At 34.9% G+C, this 17,947-nt stretch overlaps 1 protein-coding gene across 2 annotated transcripts in view; it reads right to left on the reverse strand.

Annotated features, from left to right (window-relative positions):
- Positions 1-17,947, reverse strand: part of FAF1 (Fas associated factor 1) — a 474,879-nt gene that overhangs the window by 390,960 nt on the left and 65,972 nt on the right. Inside the window, exon 2 of one of the 2 annotated variants that reach the window (XM_011227828.3) lies at positions 14,655-14,723. In XM_011227828.3, the coding sequence (XP_011226130.2) occupies positions 14,655-14,723 (69 nt within the window). Of the gene's footprint in view, positions 1-14,654; positions 14,730-17,947 lie in introns of those variants that run through there. The other variant, XM_034652358.1, reaches the window with a different exon arrangement.

Here is a 17,947-nt window from a genome sequence, read left to right on the forward strand (position 1 = left end):
GTATCCAAGATCTACAAAGAACTTCTCAAACTTGATACGTGAGAAACAAATAAACAAATCATAAAATGGGCCGAAGATATGAACACTTTTCCAATGATGACATACAAATGGCTAACAGACACATGAAAAAAAGTTCAAAATCATTAGCCATCAGGGAAATTCAANCATTAGCCATCAGGGAAATTCAAATCAAAACCACACTGAGATACCACCTTACGCCAGTTAGAATGGCAAAGATAGACAAGGCAAGAAACAACAATTGTTGGAGAGGATGTGGAGAAAGGGAATCCCTCCTACGTTGGTGGTGGGAATGCAAGCTGGTACAGCCACTCTGGAAAACAGTGTGGAGTTCCCTTAAAAAGTTAAAAATTGAGCTACCCTATGACCCAGCCATTGCAGTANAGATACAGACGTAGTAAAGAGAAGGGCCATATGCACCCCAATGTTCATAGCTGCATTGTCCACAATAGCCAAATAGTGAAAAGAACCGAGATGACCTTCAACAGATGACTGGATTAAGAAGGTGTGGTCCATATATACAATGGAATATTACTCAGCTATCAGAAAGAACGAATTCTCAACATTTGCTGCAACATGGACGGCACTGGAGGAGATAATGCTAAGTGAAATAAGTCAAGCAGAGAAAGACAATTATCATATGATTTCTCTCATCTATGGAACATAAGAACTAGGAAGATCGGTAGGGGAAGAAAGGGATAAAGAAAGGGGGGGTAATCAGAAGAGGGAATGAAGCATGAGAGACTATGGACTATGAGAAACAAAATGAGGGCTTCAGAGGGGAGGGGGTGAGGGAGGGATAGACTGGTGATGGGTAATAAGGAGGGCACGTATTGCATGGTGCACTGGGTGGTATACGCAACTAATGAATCATTGAACTTTACACCAGAAACCAGGGATGTACTGTATGGTGACTAACATAATATAATAAAAAAACATTAAAAATTTAAAAAAATATATTACACATTTTCTTTATATGTGTGCGTGTGTATGCCCACATGTTGGGGTGAAGGGAAGAAGAAAAATGGAGCAAAGGCCAAGTATTAAAAGAGTAGTAGTACCATAATAATGGATACAAAGCTTCAGAGACAAGCATTCCCACTGAGAGAAGAATCCGCTAGGAAATAGGATTAGAGTTCAAGTGAGCTTTAAAGGAAGGATAAAATCTGAATGATCAACAAGGAAAAGAGAAAGCACAAACTTGGCAATAAGAATACTTATGGCATGTCTGAGATTATAGGCTAATTTGGCTGTATGAAGTCATACATGCTCTAGAGTTATGGAAGCTCATTCATAATGAATACACAGGGTTAAATGGTACAGGGCTTTCAACATTAAGCTCTGAAACCATGGCCCAAATTCTGTAACAGAGGTATTCAAAGATCAACTCCACTGCTCAGTTTCCTGTAACTAAATTGGATGTAGATAAAACATAGTTTATCTTAGAGTACCTTGGTATCTGAAGACCTATGGAACTATGTTTTTAAGACATAGAACAAGAGTATGTTGGAGAGAAATCCATGCACAAGAGAGGAAGAAGTATTAGATGAGTACACCAAAAATATAAAAAATTACTAAAACATCAAGTTATACAAAATACAAAACAAACAATAAAATACAAAAATAGATTAAAAGAAAATGAAGTTGCTGAGAGATGTTAAGCATTCTTACTGCAAAAAAAAATGTTTTTAATTAAAAAAAATAAGAGAATGAAAGTGACAACCTAGGGAGATAATAGAAAATATAGTTTTACGTGAACACTTTAACCACCTCTTACTTAAATATAGAAGTATAACTAAAATTGTTAAGAAATTATATTATCATTAAGCAGCAAAATTTTTAAAAACTGTCAGTATAAAGAATTATGAAAACAGGAATTTTAACTGCCATATTACTCTTTCTTTTCTAAGCATACACTGATTTATGTCCGTTGATCCCTGAAACCAGCAAGAAGAACTGCAAGTCATCACATTTACAGGTGTGCTAACCACTGGCTTTGCTGCTATGATATTTTGTTTAAACCAATTCCAGTAACAGAAATAAATCAGTTAAGTATCATATAGCAAGACAACTTGGGGAAAATAAACCCATTTTTAAAATCAAGCTAACCTATAGGTTAGCAAGCTTTATAAATATCAAAATTAAAGTGCATCCAATTGAACTGAATGACTTTAAAAACAAAACCATTGAAATTTTTATTTTCTTTTAAATGTTCAAGCTTTAAGTAGCATATACTACATCTTTCAGAATTAGCATGAAGTTTTTAGCTTAGTTTCACCGCAGTGAGCTGACTCCTCATGATTTCAGTTAAATAGGTTAACGGTGTGTTCTGAAACACAGGTTAGACAAGAATACTAGAAATCAAAAAACAATAAATATTAGCCACAGTTCCAAATTTCATTTAACAATGGGCACATTATCAACTAACCATCAAATTAGCACACCAATTTTTTACTAGGTCTTAAAGTCTCTAAACTTTTACCTACCACAGGTTTTATAAAAGAAATATTTGGTTCATGCAAGGAAGTAACTCTAGAACTAGCTTTAAAGGAAAAGTAACACAACATGGAGCAAAATGCAATGAAAAAATAAGCAGAAAGTCAAGTTGCAGTCAGGGGTAAAAATGGACACCTCAAACAATTTTGTTTTGGTAATGTGAACCACTGTGAGGTTAGTAAACTGAGAATTTCATGTTTGTAAAAATGTAAGTTGCCTCTGAAAGGTAGAAAACAATTTTTTTAAAAAGATTTTATTTATTTATTTGGCAGAGAGAGCACAAGCAGGGGGAGTGGCAGGCAGAAGGAGAAGCTGGTTCCCCACTGAGCAAAGAGCCCTACACCATACTGGATCCCAGGACCCAGGGATCACGACCTGACCTGAACAAAGGCAGATGCTTAACAGACTGAGCCCCCCGCCAGGCATCCCCAGAAAACAATTCTTTCATATCCACTTAATCACACTTTAAATAGCAGTAGTCTTTTTTAAATTTTATTTATTTATTTGAGAGAGAGTGAGAGAGAGCACACACACATGAGCAGGGGGACGGGTACAAGGAGAGGGAGAAGCAGACCCCCTGCTGAGCAGGGAGCGGGATGCTGGGCTTGATCCCAAGGCCCTGAGATATGACCTGAGCCAAAGACAGATGCTTACCCAACTGAGCCACCTAGGCGCCCCTAAATAGCAGTAGTCTTTCACTGCACTTAAGTTCTCTCTTGAGATGCAGAACTGATGAAAAACTTCAAATAGATTAGGTCATGTAAGGAGCTTTCTCTATGATAGCTCAGTAAGATTAGCACAACCAGAAATAAACAGAAGGGAAAAAAATAGAAACAATTTGTTTGTGAAACATATTACTCAAAAAGCTACAAAAGGAGAAGAACATTATTAGTGAGATAATGAAATCAGTCCAATGATATTCCTTGGGTATCTGGGTTTTCCTCCCTCTTTCCTCAAACTTCATTACGCCAGATAGGGAACAGTAATTGCAGTAAGAGTTGGAAGTCTTAACAGCAAGGACTTTTCAAATATGCAAATGATGGAAATGGAAAATAGACTTAAAAATTTAAGTGTACTACTAATAAAAGCAATCGGTCAAATATGCATTAATTAAACAAGTATCATGTGCCAAGACAAAATTAATAAGAAACACAATCTCTTTCTTCTAGAATCTTGGAATCTACTTGAAAACAATGCATAAACATATTTAAAGTACCAGCAGGGAACTACAGTGAAGTTCTTTCACTTGATGATATGAAATTAGTTGTGAGTGGTAGAAAGAAAAATATAGGAGTAAACGGAAGATAAATAAACTGGGTATGGAAAATCTAATAACCATGAACCATGACTTTAAAGGTATGAACATTTTTATGGACTGATAGACAAGGGTTTAAAATCACAGCTTTACTCCTTATCAGATAGATGCATAGGCATGGACAGTTTACTTAACTTTATAGGGCCTCAGTTTCTCATTTACAAAATAAAGCTAATACCTACCCATCCACCTTTCAGTACTGCTGTGAAGATTAAATGAAATAATGTAGGTAAACCGCCTGACATGATACGTAACACAAAGTACACCCTCAATAAAAGGACAGACAGTAGACATGGGATGGCAGACGAATTACAAACTGACAAACTGAAAAGCTCTGTAGAACAATGGCTTTATAGTCCCTGAAAAAGAAGAAAAACAAAGAAGGCTATAGCAAAGGAGGAGAAATTGATAAAATGAGATATTCCTTCATAATAACTTCTCTTTTGTCATAGCAAGGATCTGTGCAAATATAAGCCAGTGTCTAATGGCCACTGATGTAGGGCAGCACTCAATGCTTGGCTGCTTTCTCATGACAACAGTGACTCATTATATCACTGGCTAAACTAGTTCATTCATAAAACTGCAGGTGTTCTTAACACTGTATAAAATAGAAAAGCAGTGCACACTCAAGGAACTCTATAACCACATCCTGAGTAGGATAGAAGAAATTTTTCTAAGGAATTTTAGGATAATCACTAAGATACATTTCTTCAAAAGTAAAAACTGTTAGAATGGAAATATCTCAAGGCACCTCAATGAATCTTAAAATGAGATAAATTATGTGCATGGTAATTTTCCTTGCATTTGACTCTTCGGTGTTTATCAATTTATTATAAACTTCTATTAATACAAATCTATCACCGAGGACTAGTAATTCAGTAATGATCCAAAAACAGGCTGATTTGTTTCATTTTTGTCTTAAGTTGAAACAAATAGTTAAAGATAAACACAAGCACACTGAACAGAGTCTTTCTTGAGCAAAACAGCTATGTCAGCACAGGCAGAAAACTAAGGCAGAACTAGAGAGCAAAGTTCAAAAATCATTTCCTAAGAGCATAGAGTACTTAAAATGCAGTATGACTAGGTTAACGTTTACTTTTACTTTATTTCACTTAGCACCGGGTTATCAAGTATATGCCAAATATCTTTCCCTGGGTCTCCTAGAGCTTATTAGAAAGTTTATTGAAGGAGTTTCATATATACAGACCTGTGAAGCAATTGGCATGCATCTTGTCTTGCCATTATCTACATCATAAAGTTGTTTAAAAGATCAAACAAAATGGTATGTTTACAAGTATTTCAAACACATGAAATTCTACTAAAGTGTTTGCTTATATTACTACTCACAGTTGACTGATTTTTATAGAATCTCAATAGGAATTAGGACATAAATCAATTCTTCATAAATATTTCATGTATCTAGAGATCTTGGCTATAATTTATTCCAAACAGCTTATCTTATATATAGAAATTTAGAAGTTCAGAAAAAAATAACAGCCTAGGCTACACTCAATAAAATAATGACAGGAGATCTGAAAAGCCAGGGCTCCTGATTCAAGATGAATGCAATGGATTTTTCACTATAGTTACCTGCCTCACATTTTGATTACTCAAAATTGACGCAAACTGTATAGATTTCTATTTTTCACTGGCACAAATTCTTCTATACTGAAAACATAAAAAGGAACAGTGGGTTAATTCTGGAGCCTAGATTAGAATTTATAGGGATCACACAGCATGCTTCCATGTAAGAAGGCAATCCCTTGGTCAAAGATTCCACTTCATTGGCAATAACTCTTCCTTACATATTCATCTTTCTGTATTCATCTTTCTGTATATAAACTGAAAATATTCATCTGCAAGGAAGGAATCAACTATAACAACATTAATCCTCTCTTAAATGTAAGTGCAGGACAAGGTGAAAACTCAAAGACTGAGGTGGATGGAGGACAGCAGAGTACAAGTACTCTTCATTTCAAGTAAAACAGTAGCCTGAGATACTTCCCAATAGAAGTTCATGTTAGTTTGCTTTTAGAATTTTAGCAGGTATAACGCCACCTACAGTTACCCGAAAATACAGTCAACTAGGGAGTACTTAAAACAGAGTTTGGAAGCACTGGTTTGTCAATAGCTATATAATGAAAATAAGGTACAGGATCAGAGTAAGTGACTAACGACTAAAATTCCTGGGACTCAGCTATATTTCCATATAGAATATTTTTTACTTGTGTGTCTAAATCTGTGAAATAGCTAAAATACGCAATCATTACTTTTCAGGAAGTTATTACCATGTCTGAGAATAACATACATGTCTAAAAGACCATATGACTTATTAATTTTTCAGTACACTTCTCAAAATCAGATACCATATTCTGTTAATTTTTTTAAGGTCCCACTGTATCTAGCATAAATCTGATACACCATAAGCACTCAGTACTGACATTATGAGTTTTTTGTTCTTGAGTTTACTTAAAATCATCATAATCCCAGACTGTGGTACCTAACTCAAATTCCTCTAAACTTCTCTAGCAAAGTAGGCACAAAAACAGAGGAGGAGAGGTCGAACTGATACATACAGGAAATTTATAATATAGACATGTCTGAGGTTTAAAATTCAAATTATGCAAACTGTTCCATGAGGTCCATAAAATATAGAGCAGTGATAATCATAATTTAGAAAGACAAAATACAATGCACAGGCAAAATATATAAAACACCATATAAAAAGTTCCATGAACCTAATGAAAATTTTGAATAATGAGTTATTCAAAATGTTCAGGTTTCATTTTTTAAAAACAACAAGATAAAGTAAGTGTTGTATAAAAACAGGAAAATGAGAAGATGTACAGTGCAAGATAGTTACACAGCACAGCAAATTTTTACTGTGGATACAAATGGATTAATTGCAGAAAAAAGCCAGCTAGGACATTTACTTCAAAAAAAACCCAAACTTTAAGGTTGTGAGAGATAGCCTGATTCTTTTGCTTGGGCCCATTAAAGGGTGAAATTACATTTCTGCAGAAATTTAACACCAGTGTTTTTAACCCAAGTGCTATTACAATATTTTCCAAAATCAAGTTAACTCAGAAATAGTTGAAAGAGTACTTCTACCATTCAATTCTTTAACACTATCTGGAAAAATTGTCCTTTGCAATATTTTAAATATACTGGATTGAGAAAATATGCAGAACCAACTGATGTTTTACCTTTCAAAGCTAACAAACATGGACTAACAGAAAGGACATTAGGAAAGAATTTACATTACCCCCAAATGGTAATTTTCAGATGAAAGACTTGTAGTCCCTTATTCCAACCCCACAACCTCACTTAACTCCATCCCATACTCCTTTCATCAATACCACGCAAGAGAGACTTGATGGGATTTTTACTCTAAAGCAACAATTTGCATCAGCCTCCCCAAAGGACACCCTAAAAATACACAAACTAAATAAAGTAATGCACTTGCTATTGCCAAAAAAAAAAAAAAATCAAGACAAGAAATCTGGGACATTATTCTGAATAATTTCTTCACACTTCCTACCTCCACACAGAAATCATGGACATATCTTCTATATAGTGCTTTAATAAAAATACGGCACAATGGATTAGGAGGATGGCAGCAGAGTAGGAGGACCCCAGGCTCACCTCGTCCCACAAATACAACTAAGTAACTATCAAATCACCCAAAATACACCAGAAATCGACCTGAAGACTGGCAGAACAAACTCCACAACTAAAGGAAGAAAAGAGGCCACACTGAAGAAGGTACAAAGTGCAGAGACATAGGTTGGGACACAAACTGATCATGGCCACTGCAGTGCAGAAAAGGGTGAGGACTAGCACACAGGACAGCACACGGGAAAATGAAAAGGCCATAGCAATTGGCTGGGAAAGCAACAGGGAGTTCTTACAACCAGCGGGCTTAAAGCCTGGAGTTAAAGGTCAACATACTTTTGATCTGGGAGAGCTCAGAGGACACTGTGGCTGCTCCTGAATAGAAAGGAGGACATACAGCGTGGAGACAGCATTCTGAAGAGAACTTGAGGCACACGGTAAACCAGCTATACACTCATCTCGGAGCATGTCCCAGAGAGGCAGCATTGACAGAGAGACCCCTCCAGAAACAAAGGAACTGGCAGGTGACATTTCCCTTCCCCACCCCTCAGCATGAAAACAGGGCCACCTACAGGAAGCAGCACAGTGCTGATACTCACTACCTAACTTGCTTAAACCAAGCCCTGCCTCGCACATCCCAGAAGAACCATGCTCTCCAATCACACTTGCCTTGGTCCCAAGAGGGCAGGCCCCTCCCCAAGAACACCCACCCAAACCACTGCCAACACCATGACTCCAGACCCAGGCATTTTGCAAGGCCTTGGATCCAGTGGCAGCAATGACAGGTCTCATTTCACAAGCAGACCAGAGCACACCTAGTTAAAACATGCCACATTCAGGCCACGGACCAAACACTGCCCACAACAGGAAAAGAGAACCTCTGCAGACAACTGGCCTGAAGGATACAGTGGTTTGGACAAAACAGTAGAGCACACACAGCACCCATGGAGACATTCCCAGAGACACCATGAGCTGGACAACAGGAGAGATTACACTGTAGGGCACTAGAGGGCTTCTCCATGAAGCCATTACCCTCAAGGATAGGAGATATCAATGACTTTCCTAACACACGGAAACAGACACATAAACTTAGACAAAACGAGAAGACAGAGTAATTTGCCCTAAATGAAAGAATAGCACAAGTCCACAGCTGGAGATCTAAGCAAAACAAATATAAGTAACATGATTGATGGAGAATTTAAAGCAATGAGCATAAGGATATTCACTGGACTTGAGAAAAAAGTGGTAGACATCAGTGAGACAATTAACACAAAGAGAAGGAATAACATAGCAGAGATAAAGGGCTCAATAAATGAAATGAGAAACACAATTGATAGAATGAAAAAGAGGCCGAAAGTAGCAAAGGAACTAATTAATGACCTAGAAGACAGAGTAACGGAAAGTAATCAAGCTGAACAAAAGAAAAAAGAGAATTATGCAAAACAAGAATACGCTGAGGGAATTCAGTGACTCCATCGAATCTAATAATGTTCAGATTAAAGGAGTCCCAGAAGAAGAGAAAAAAGGGGGGCATAGAATTTGTTTGAAGAAAAAATAGCTGAAAACCTCCCTAATCTGAGGAAGGAAACATATCCAGATCCAGGAGGTACAGAGAACCCCCATCAAAATCAACAAAAGCAGACCCACAAGACATATTGTAATTAAATCGGCAAAATATACTGATAAAGAAAAATATTAAATGCAATAAGACAGAAGAAGGCAGTTACATACAAAGGAAACCCCCATAAAGCTGTCAGTGGATTTTTCAGCAGAAACTTTCCAAGTCAGAAAGGAGTGGCATGATATACTTATGAATGGAAAAAACCTGCAGCCAAGAATACTCTATACAGCAAGGCTATCAATCATAATAGAAAGAGAGATAAGAGTTTCCCAGACAAACAAAAACTAAAGGAATTCATGACCACTAAACCAGCCCTGCAAGAAATATTAAAGGGGACTCTAAGTGGAAAGGAAAGACAAAAAAGATGGCAGCATGAAGGTAGGAAATACAAACGTAGTAAAAATGAATATTTCTGTAAAAAGCCAGTCAAGGAACTCACAATATAAAAGGATGTAATATATGATGCCATATGCCTAAACATGAGGAGGAAAGGATTAAAGAATGGGTTCAAACTTATAAGACTTTCAACGTAATACAGACTGCTATATGCACAAGATGTTATATACAAACCTAACGGTAATCACAAATCAAAAACTATTAATTCACAAAGAATAAAGAGAAAGAAATTCAAATGTATCACTAAATAAAACCAGCAAACCACAAAGAAAGTAAGGTAAGCAAGGATCAGAGAAAATCTTCAGACAACCACAATACCAGTAATAAAAAGGCAATAAATACATTTCTATCAATAATTATTTTCAACAAATGGACTAAACGCTCCAATCAAAAGAGACGGGATGACAGAATGGATTAAAAAAAAAAAAAAAAAAAGACCCATCTATAGGTTGCCTACAAGAGACTCATTTCAGACCAAAATACAATTGCAGATTTAAAGTGAGAGGATAGAGAAACATTTATCATGCAAATGGATGTTAAAAGAAAGCCAGAGAAGCAATACTTGTTTAAAACAAAGACTATAACAAGAGACAAAGAAGGACACTATATAATAATAAAGAGAACAATCCAACAAGAAGATGTAACAATTATAAATATTTATGCACCCAACATGGGAGCACCCAAATACATAAAAGAGTTAATAACAAACACAAAGGAACTAATCAATAGTAATAAAATAACAGTAGGGGACTTTAACACCCCACTTACATCAATCTAAACAGAAAATCAACAAAGAAACAACAGCTTTTAATGACACAAAGGACTGGGGGATTTAACAGATATATTCACAACATTCAATCCTAAAACAGAATACACATTCTTTTCAAGTGCACATGGAACATTCTCCAGAATAGATCACATATTAGGCCACAAAACAAGCCCCCCAAAATTTTAAAAGATCGAAGTCATACCACACATCTTTTCTGACCACAACACTATGAAACTAGAAGTCAACCACAAGAAAAATCTGGAAAGACCACAAATACATGGAGGTTAAATAACATACTACTAAACAATGAATGAATGGGTCAATCAGAAAATAAAAGAAGAAATTAAAAAGTACATGGAAACACAGGAAAATAAAACACAATGACTCAAAACATTTGGGATGCAGCACAAGTGCTTCTAAGAGGGAAGTTTACAGCAATACAGGCCTACCTCAAGAAGCAAGAAAGAATCTCAAATAACCAACCTAACCCTATACCTAAAGAAGCTAGGAAAAGACCAACAAAGAAAACCTAACACCAGCAGACATAAACAAATAAAGATTAAAGCAGAAACAGATGAAGTAGAAACTAAAAAAAACAACAGAACAGATCAATGAAACCAGGAGCTGTTTCTTGAAAAAGGTCAATAAAATGGATAAACCTCTACCCAGACATATAAAGAAAAAAAGAAAAAGGGCCCAAATAAATAAAAATCACAAATGAGAGACAATAACAACAAACATCCAAGAAATACAAATAAATTGTAAGAGAATATTATGAAAAACTACATACCAAGAAATTGGACAACTAAGAAATGGATAAATTCTTAGAAACATATAACCTATATAACCTACCAAAACTGAAACAGGAAGAAATAAAAATTTGAACAGACCAATTACCAGCAATGAAATTGAATCAGTAATCATAAAACTCCCAACAAACAAAAGTCCAGGACCACATAGCTTCAGACAAATTCTATCAAACATACATACATACATACATTTATTTATTTGCTGCCATAAGAACATAAACATTTACTTTTAGAATTATTTTATTTAAATTTTAGTTAACATACACTGCAATATTGGTTTCAAGAGTAGAATTCAGTGATTCGTCACTTACATACAACACCCTGTTATCACAACAAGTGCCTTCCTTAATACCCATCACCCATCTAGCCCATCCCCTACCCACCTCCCTCCATCAACCCTCAGTTTGTCCTCTAACATTAAGAGCCCCTTATGGTTTGTTTCTCTCTCCTTTTTTTCTTTTTCCCCTTCCCATATGTTCATCTGTTTCCTTTCTTAAATTTTACATATGAGTGAGATCATATGGTATTTGTCTTTCTCTGACTTATTTCACTCAGGATTAATACACCCTAGCTCCATCCACGTTGTTGCAAACACAAGATTTCAATTTTCTGATGGCAACGTAATATTCCATTGTGTATATATATATGAGGAATGAGTAATCTCCATACTGTTCTCATGAGTGGCTGTACCAGTTCACATTCCCACCAACAGTGCAAGAGGGTTCCCCTTTCTCTGCAGCCTGACCACACCTGTTGTTTCTTGTGTTGTTCATTTTAGCCATTTCTGACAAGTATAAGGTGATATCTCATAGTGGTTTTGATTTGTATTTCCCTGATGATGAGTGATACTGAGTACCTTTTCATGTCTATTAGACACGTGGATGTCTTCTTTGAAAAAGTGTCTCTTCATGTCTTCTGCACATTTCTTAACTGGATTATTTGGTTTTGGGGTGTTGAGTTTGAAAAGTTCTTCACAGATTTTAGATACTAACCTTTTATTAGATATGTCATTTGCAAATATCTTCTCCCAGTCCATAGGTTGCCTTTTAGTTTTGTCGATTGTTTCCTTCACTGTGCAAAGCCTTTTATATTGATGCAGTCCCAATAGTTTATTTTTGCTACTCTGGAGAACAGTGTGGAGTTCCTTAAAAAGTTAAAAATAGAACTACCCTATGATCCAGCAATGGCACTACTGAGTATTTACCCAAAGAATACAAAAACCCTAATTCAAAGGGATACATACACCCCAAAGTTTATAGCAGCATTATTTAAAATAGCCAAATTATGGAAGCAGCCCAATTGTCCACTGATCGATGAATGGATAAGATGTGGTATATACATACAATGGAATATTACTCAGCCATAAAAAAGAATGAAATCTCGCTATTTACAACTACTTGAATGGAGCTAGAGAATATACGGTTAAGTGAAATAAGTCAGTAGGAGAAAGACAAATACCATATGATTTCACTCATATGTGTAACTTAAACAAAACAAAGAAGCAAAGGGGAAAAAAAGGAGAAACACATACAAAACAAGAAACAGACTCTTCACTATAGAGAACAAACTAATGGTCACCTCAGAGAGAAGGAAGGTGGGGGGATGGGTGAAATATGTGATGGGGATTATAGAGTGCACTTGTCATGATAAGCAGCAAGTGATTAACATAAAAACTTTCTAAAAAAGAATATAAAAATATTTTTTTAAAAAGATTATATTATGGTAAAAGCATGGGTTTGGAGTCAGGCCATACAAACATTTATAAATTTTGACAAGTGCCTGAACATTACCTATATGAAAAATAAGGAAGCTCTGGTTTAATGAAATAGGCAATCTCAAAAATGTATAAATTTGATAAAGATTTAAATTAGTGCAACCATCCTGGAAGGCAATTTAACTATAAATACAAAAAACTAAAAAAAAAAAAAAAAAACCATATATATATATGTATACATATATATATACATATATATATACACACACACACACAATTTGACACAGAAATACACTTATGAATTGAATTTATTCAATATCTTCTAGGAAAATAATAGGTTAAGTACGCAAGAATGAATGTCCAAGAATATTCTCTATAGTAATGTGTATAATAGCAAAAATACTGCAAAAATCCTAAATGTCTAAAATTATTATTGGAATACCATGCAAACATTAAATCAACATTATAAAGAATGAGCAGTCACATTTACTTAGACATTCATGATAGGCTGTTAACTGAAAAGTGCAGATTACAAAACAGTAGGAGAATTACCTCATTTATATGAAAAAAATTTAATCACACAATTAAGAGAAAATTCCTTTGAATAATATACTAGAAAATGTTAATTTCTCATACAAGTGGAAAATAGAGGCTTTTTATATTTTATGTAAAAAAAGAATAGTAGTAAATCTACACAAAACACATAGATAACTGATAGTTGATTATATAACTCCATGCATGCGTGGACTTGAAGCTATCTACATATCTAATCTCAGTTCTATAACCACACATTTCAAGTTTTGACCTTTGAAAATTAACACTTCTTCAAGATTGTAATTTAGACTTTTTAGGACTTTAAAGGCACTGAGGGACACCTGGGTCATCCCAACACAACCAGTACTGTTCCTGTACCGTTAAACATTCATCTTTAGTTTGCCTTGCAATTTAAGTAAATTACAATTCTGTGCATGTGTAGTGCTGTGCCAGGATTTGATTCTGAGTTACTGCCTCCCCCTACTCAAAAAACTAAACTATGTCTATAATAAACTCTCTGAAGTTCATTTTTTTTTATTTTTTTAAAAACACACAACAAAATGTCACCTCTTTAATAGCTCTAGAAAGGAGTGACCATCACTGAGGGCCGAATTATTCTGACTATTAGACAAGTCTGCATTTTCTCTCCTACCAAGCATTTCCATCAAAATATTACAGGGGAAGAGGAACCTTAATACACAGTAACACAAGAGAACAACTTTAAGAATTATTTAAATTATCTAAGAATTCATAATAATTTAGTAATTTAATACTGAACTAAATACAAACTTCATATTAAAGACATTTAGATTTTATTCATTCAGGTTAGAGTTATAAATGGGCTATGGTATGCTAAATCATCTATAAGGAACATTAAAGACATTGAAGAATTAATAAAATTTGATTACTGGTCCAAAAAAAGAAAAAACTTGAAATAACTCAGAGAGAGAAAAACAAATATTGTATGATCTCACTTATATGTAGAATCCAAAAGAAAACGGAATTCATAAAAACAGATTAGATTAGTGACTCCTAGGGATGGGGGAGAGGAAGTGAAGGTGGTCAAAGAATACAAACTTCCAAGTATAAAATGAGTAAGTTCTGACGATCTAATGTATAGCAAGGTAACTATAGTTAACAGTACTACATTGTATACTTGAAAATAGCTAATAGAGTAAATCTTGAAAGTTCTTATCACACACATAATAAGTAACCATATGAGGTTAACTCACCTTATTGTGGTGATCATTTCACAGTATGTATGTATATCAAATCATCACATTATACACCTTAAATTTACACAATGTTATACATCAGTTATATCTCAATAAAGCTGGAAAAAAAGAAAAAAAGACAGAAGTACTTACCACTAAGTCCCAATTATTTTGTTCAAGCAATGTAATAGCTTCATCAATGTTTTCAATGCCAGTACATGCCTGGAAGCAAAGTAAGAATTTTAGATACAAGTTTGGCAATGGGGAGGTTAATCTTAAAAAGATAAAAAGCATAATGTGTTGTTTCAGTTTTAAAAAGGTGTATGAATAAAGCCACTAAATGCCTTACACTTCAGAGCATTTTACAAATATGGTTTGAAAATTGTTAATTATAAAATAAATTTACACTGTACTGAAATAAAAGACAATAAATTAACACAATAAAACAAAGTATGTTTAAATGTTGAGCTTTGGAACCCAGAATGATATCGAGATTTCTAACTGCCCAGAACAACTTTCATTAAAAAGTTTCTGATGGGGCTCCACGCTGGGCATGGAACCTACTTAAAAAAAAAAGTTTCTGACAGACAACCATGTAAAAAGAAGTACTTCAATCCATACCTTACACCTTATACCTTACACAAAATTTACTTAAAATAAATAACAGATTTAAAATAAAACCTAAAATTCTAAGACTTGCAGATCTGTGCTATCTGCTATGGTAACCACTAGATGTACATGGCTAGTGAGCCCTTGAAATGCACCTCAATGACTTAAGATGTGGTATGTTAAATACACATGAAGGTAGGACTTAGTACAAAAATAAAAATGTAAATACTTATTATTAATTTTTCGTGGCACCCGGCTGGCTCAATCAGTAGAACATGCAACTCTTGATTTCATGGTTGTAATAAGTTCAAGCCCCATATTGGATACAGAGATTACTTAAAAATAAAATCTTTAAATATGGTAATAATAATTTTCTACTGAATGTGTATTGAGATGACCATTTTGAAAATGTTGGCTTAATTAAAACATAATGTTTAATTTCTCCACTTTTTACTGTTTTAACATGGATACTAAAAACTTTTTAATTACATTTATGACTTTCATTCTATTTTTACTGCTGAAAACATAGGAAGAAATTTTCATGAGCTTTAGCTACAACAGCAAAAGCAAAACCTAAAAAATTAATAAAACAGACTTCTTTAAAATTAAGAACTACTGCTCTTTGAAAGACACTGTTAAGAGAATGAAAAGGCAAGCCACAGAGTGGGAGAAAATATCTTCAAAACACATCTAACAAAGGACTAATAAACACAATAAAGAAGCATTTTCAAAACTCAATTAAAATAATACATAGGGAAAGATTTCAACAGAAACTTCCCCAAAGAAGATAAACAAATATACATGAAAAAATGCTCAACAGCATTAGTCAACAGGAAAATATAAAACAAATACAGAGAGATTTCACTTCCATACATTAGAGTGCTAAAATCCAAAACACTAACAATATCAAGTGATGGTAACAATGCAGAAAAACCAGCACTCTCATACATTGACATATGCGTGATGTACACATGGATCTCAAAATTATAGCCACTTTACAAAACAGGTTAGCAATTTCTTAGAAAGTTATGATACAGTAACCCCACTTCCTAGGTACTTACTTATCCAAAAGAAATTAAAACTTACGTTCACATGAAATTATAAAATGAAAGTTTACAACAGCTTATTAATCATCACTGAAAACAGAAGACACCCTAAATGTCCTTCAACTGTACATTCATACAATAGAAAACTACTCAGCAACAAAAATGAACAAATTACTGATAACTCAAAACAATGTGGAGAAATACTCAAATGCATTATGCTAAGTGAAAGCCAGGCTCAAAAGGATGCATAGTGTATAATTCCATCTACATGACATTTTAGAAAAGATGAAACTATAAAAACAGAAAATATATTAATTATTACCAGAGGCTTGGGGTAGGAATAAGGGTTATTACCAGCACCAAGAGGGAAATTTGGGGAGTAAGGGGAACAAAACTTGATTCCTGGATACCATAAAAATGCAACAAAGCAAACAAGACATTAAAAAATGCAATCTTTATTTTAAGCCGAATGAAAAAATAGGGATAATCCAAAGGTTCTAAAATACTAACAAAAACAGTTAAGAAGAGTTAAGATAGGGCAGAAGTTGCACAGGAGGAACAGGAGAGAAAAACTATAGGGGGTAACTGTGAGCCTAACACCAACAAATATCAGAAAGCATCAGCAAAATATACTTCCTCAATAACATCACCCTTTTTTCCCTCAGAAAAACATGTAGGAGGTAGTTCCAAGAGCCTATCCCCTCCACAGAAACATCTAAAAATGGAGCAAAAACTGTCAGAATCAAATTTCTCAGAATTCTGGAAATTAGTCAAAGGTTTACATCAACCAAACAAATGCTGAAACATGAAAAAGGTACTTCAAAACAGTATGAAAGCTTTGCAATGTTTTTGTTTCCCTTTCCCCACTCCTGGCTCTGTGGCAGTCTTGAATATACTAGCCCACATTCCAACTACAGAACCCTGGTCCTGGGTTCTAGAGGGAGCAGAGCAGACTCTGTTCTCAAAGAATTTGTATTTGTCTGCTGTGACCTGTGCAGGGCTACCTGAAGGAATGACTCAAGGCTCTTCCTTTATTTTATCAACTTGAAAATCTCCTAGTACAGAAAAGCAGCTATGCAGAGGGCATTCTTCAGAAAAAATTTTAAGGCAAATGAAAAACTCACTGCCACCTGGGACAAAATATTCCAGTTGAGGCAAAGAGCAAGACATGCCAAAAACCTGAAAGAAAAAATGGCAAGAGAGTTTCTCTGGGAAATTAGGATATTAAAAAACATTGGAAATTTAGAAAGCCATGCATATCTGCAAGGCAAGAAACCTACTCAGAAGACCTGAGAAAACTACTGGCTCATCTCTAAGCTCAGCACAAACAGGAAGTAAAGACCAACCTGTAAACAGCCCAAGTGTTAAGAGTGCTCTGACACAAAGCCAGTCTGCAAAGACTAAGAAAGGATTTTCTTTCTTCTCTTTTCTTTTTATTTTCTTCTTTTACTTCAGATATTCAAAGAAATCTCTCTCATACTCCTAGCAGACCACAGCTAAAGAAGAAAAGACTTCAGAGAGCATTATGTATCAAATGTCTGTGCCCCATCCCCACATACACACCAAAATTTGTATGCTGAACCCCTAATCCCCATTGTGATGGTACTGAGAGATAGGGGGGCCTTTGGGAGATAATCAGGTTTAAATGAGGTCCTGAAGGTGGGGCCCTCATAATGGGATTAGTGCCCCCTTATAATGGGATTAGTACCTCTTATGAGAAGAGACACCAGTGGGTGTTTTCTTTTCTTTTTTTTTTTTTTTAAAGATTTTATTTATTTGAGAGAGACAGCC

The sequence above is a fragment of the Ailuropoda melanoleuca genome, chromosome 2 (genome assembly GCF_002007445.2).
Source record: "Ailuropoda melanoleuca isolate Jingjing chromosome 2, ASM200744v2, whole genome shotgun sequence".
In the NCBI taxonomy this organism is placed as follows: domain Eukaryota; kingdom Metazoa; phylum Chordata; class Mammalia; order Carnivora; family Ursidae; genus Ailuropoda; species Ailuropoda melanoleuca.